The 3,527-nt window shown below is 34.7% G+C and overlaps 1 protein-coding gene across 1 annotated transcript; it reads left to right on the forward strand.

The window, feature by feature from the left end:
* Nucleotides 1-454: 454 nt before the first annotated feature.
* RpS9 (ribosomal protein S9) lies at nucleotides 455-3,062 on the forward strand. Its single transcript, XM_018502984.1, has 4 exons — nucleotides 455-549; nucleotides 832-1,070; nucleotides 1,870-2,056; nucleotides 2,854-3,062. The coding sequence occupies exons 2-4, from the start codon at nucleotides 848-850 to the stop codon at nucleotides 3,023-3,025; spliced, it is 582 nt and encodes a 193-aa protein (XP_018358486.1). The 5' UTR covers nucleotides 455-549; nucleotides 832-847; the 3' UTR covers nucleotides 3,026-3,062.
* The last annotated feature ends 465 nt before the right edge of the window (nucleotides 3,063-3,527 follow it).

Raw genomic sequence — 3,527 nt, forward strand, 5'->3', positions numbered from 1 at the left:
GAGTGCAGCCAGTGCACCCCAATCGAAAACGCTCTAAATTCCGCGAAATACACTCTATGTGAATGCCAGTCTTCAGAATGGCGTAACGTATATTCTATCTAGTAAATTACTAGAATACGCAGGTTATACGCTTACGCAGATTACGCTGCATGTGACGGCACCCTAAGCCCGGATCCTCATACGGGCAACAGCGCTTTGACACAGAGCTCTAATTGGTGAAAAGCCGGTTGTGGGGGTAAAATTTACCCCCATCACCCGTTTTTCATTAATCAGCGTTCGGTGTCAAAGCGCTGTTGCCCGTATGAGAATCCGGGCTTTGCCCCCTGGTTGGATAACGAAAATACATCCCATGAGCCAATAGATATTTCATGCCGCGTGAGTCCCCATATAGACTCGATATGTATTGGCAACACCTGTCTCCCTTCTTTTCCTCCCCTCAACCAACAACGATGATATCCGGTTTTTGAGCGCGTTCGGTCGGCCGTTCTGTTCGGCCATTTTTGTCGCATTCGTCTCGGTGAAAGGTCGTCTTTCCTCACGCTGTTATAAGTAAGTAATGATTTCCATAAATGATTTTATTATTTGCGTCTCGAATAATATATTTGATCGTAATAATCGCAGAGAAGAGAGAGCGAAGTTGGTTTTTATTTTTCTCAACGCTTGGTTTTAATTTCGAAACATTTTCGCGACCACGTGTTCTTTTTTCCGCTCTTTGTTAACACGTGGCAGTCGCTTTTATTTGCGGAATTATCGAATTCAAAAGTTGTTCGTTTTTCATTCTCTTTGTAGATACCTCCGTATTTTATATATATAATAATAATTTTTGCTTAGGTAACGATCTCCCGGCATGGTTAACGGAAGAATTCCGTCGGTCTTCTCCAAGACCTATGTCACGCCTAGAAGGCCGTACGAGAAAGCTCGTCTTGATCAGGAATTACGTATTATCGGAGAATATGGTCTCCGTAACAAACGTGAGGTATGGAGGGTAAAATATACCCTGGCCAAGATTCGTAAAGCCGCTCGTGAGTTGCTCACGTTGGAAGAGAAGGACCCAAAGCGTCTCTTCGAAGGTTGCACATGCATCATATATGTATATTTATAGATATATATTTATCGATACTTTAATCTGGAGGTTGTGTGTGTGTGTGTATATCTTGATATATGTGAGATAAAAATGACAAAAGTGAACAAATTTATTAGTATATTTGCAAGATCTATTTTTTTATTCCTGTACTTGACTGCATTAGAACTTTCTTTTTTGTTAAATATCAAATATCTATTTCATTTTAAGTTTCAAAAGTGTATATTAAATTAGTTACAAAAAATAGACCTATAACTTTGTTAGTCAACATCTAGAATTTGTTCACTTTGGTAATTATCTTGTTTTAAGATACACAATTGACTTCCACATTAAACTATTGCATTTTAAATAATTATATATTTAATCTTCCATCGGAGTAAAATTTTCATCTTTTGTTTGGATCTTCAAACTTCAGTACAGATTTTTAGATTGTAAAGTCTAAACTGTATAGTATAGACCGTATAATCTGAAAAAATTTTGTATATACTGGTGAAAGCTTTAACAATAAGTTTTACTATTGTAGAAGTTGGCTTTGTTAATTTTTTATAGAAATTTACCAGAATTCACAACAAAAAATCAATTGTTTGTCTTTAAGTTCAATATTACCGATGGAGGATTAGTTAAAAAAAAATTAATATGATGATTATACCATGAGCTAATGACACCTCTTGTCTGAAAGGGTTTGAAGAAAAAAGCGTTTCTCTGAAGGATTAAAAAATTTTAGAGATTTTTCCAAATCTTTCTACACTTCTACGTGTAATATAAAAGAATTTCTTTTGTACTTACAGGAAATGCCCTGCTGCGTCGTTTGGTAAGAATTGGCGTGTTAAACGAAGCCCACATGAAGCTCGATTATGTATTGGGTCTAAAGATTGAGGATTTCTTGGAGCGACGTCTGCAAACCCAAGTATTCAAGCTGGGCCTTGCTAAATCCATCCATCATGCCCGCGTGCTTATTCGCCAACGGCATATTCGGTAAATGATAATATGTTTTTATTACAGGGAAAGGAAGGGAAAAAAATTTTAATTTGAAAACTATTTGAAGAAATGCCTTAAAAAATGGGCAAGAAGTGGCCGAATTATCCTCACGGCTCACTTCTAATCTTTGAGGCAAGATCAAAAGCCTGAATTAATCACCGGTTAAGGTCACATAAGTTCCTTTTTCGGCTTCATATCAGGCTATAAATTTAAACATTTATTATATGGCTGATTTTATTTACTTATTTATATTTTAAATTTCTATAATTTGATCAAAACTATTGAGCTTTTAAAATAATTATTTCGTTATAATGTTATTTTTACAATCTTCTTTCCAAAAGAGCAAAAAAAAAAAAAAGAAATTGTTTTAATGTAAGAGACTTGATTATTCGAATATTTTATAATGCGGAAAATCAAGCGTCGCATTTCAACAAATCTAATAGCAATTTCGTATTGAAATGCGCATTAATATTCGATGCAATGTCGCAAGGCAAGATGACGAACGAATTCTGTTGCTCAGGTATCAGGACGACATCTGATTGACCAGACTTGGTTGATCACACAATGAGTCAAGAATTCAATTGTTAACTTAACAAAAATTTGATTCAAACAGGCCACTTAAGTGTCGTTTATCGACACTTAACGCTTGTTGAGCTGTTGAAATTCTACTTTCGTCAAGAGAGAGGGATAAGTTTCGGTAGAGTCTTTGCTTTTTGTAACGAAAAAATTTGCGATCATTTTCTATGACACGAGTTCGAGGAAATCGAGTGATTATTAACGATTTCTCGTTACAGAGTGCGCAAACAAGTGGTGAACATCCCGTCGTTCATCGTGCGACTGGACTCACAGAAGCACATTGATTTCTCGCTCAAGTCACCCTTCGGCGGTGGCAGACCCGGTCGTGTCAAGAGGAAGAATTTGAGAAAAGGAAGCAGTGGTGCCGCACCAGAAGAAGAAGAAGATTAAAATAATCTTTATTATCGGCATTTATTATACCAATAAATGCATGGTGCGTAAAAATTGATTGTCTTTTTCGTTTCCCTTCTCTTCCATTCATTTTTCAGTTGAAATTACTTATTTCCAAACAAGTACCTGAAGTCTGTATAGAAGACATACACCTGAAAAGTTAGAATCTAAAATTTTATCGATATTTTTAGTGTATTGAAATTGTTGAAACTTTCCTATTTTGTTTTCTTAAATATATGGTTAAATTGGCACCTATTTTTTCACTTTTATTAAAGTGGCAAACAAAATTCATGGCTACTTAATTAACTAATTTAGTCATAACTAAAATGTAACCGTAAAATTATAGTTCAAAAACTTTTTAGACTACAATTATTTATTCGTATTAAAAATTTAACAATTTTTTAATACAATTTTTACTAATACAATAGACAAGGATGTTAAATTTTGTTTTATGAGACATGCAGGGAAATATTCTTTGATAAAGATATAAATATTTTTTAAA

The sequence above is a fragment of the Trachymyrmex cornetzi genome, unplaced genomic scaffold (genome assembly GCF_001594075.2).
Source record: "Trachymyrmex cornetzi isolate Tcor2-1 unplaced genomic scaffold, Tcor1.1 scaffold153, whole genome shotgun sequence".
Lineage (NCBI taxonomy): Eukaryota > Metazoa > Arthropoda > Insecta > Hymenoptera > Formicidae > Trachymyrmex > Trachymyrmex cornetzi.

Coding starts and splice junctions, on each gene's coding strand:
- RpS9 (XM_018502984.1), top strand. CDS start 848: ATGGTTAACGGAAGAATTCCGTCGGTCTTCTCCAAGACCTATGTCACG. Junction 1,071..1,869: donor CCCAAAGCGTCTCTTCGAAG/GTTGCACATGCA, acceptor TTGTACTTACAG/GAAATGCCCTGCTGCGTCGT. Junction 2,057..2,853: donor ATTCGCCAACGGCATATTCG/GTAAATGATAAT, acceptor TTCTCGTTACAG/AGTGCGCAAACAAGTGGTGA.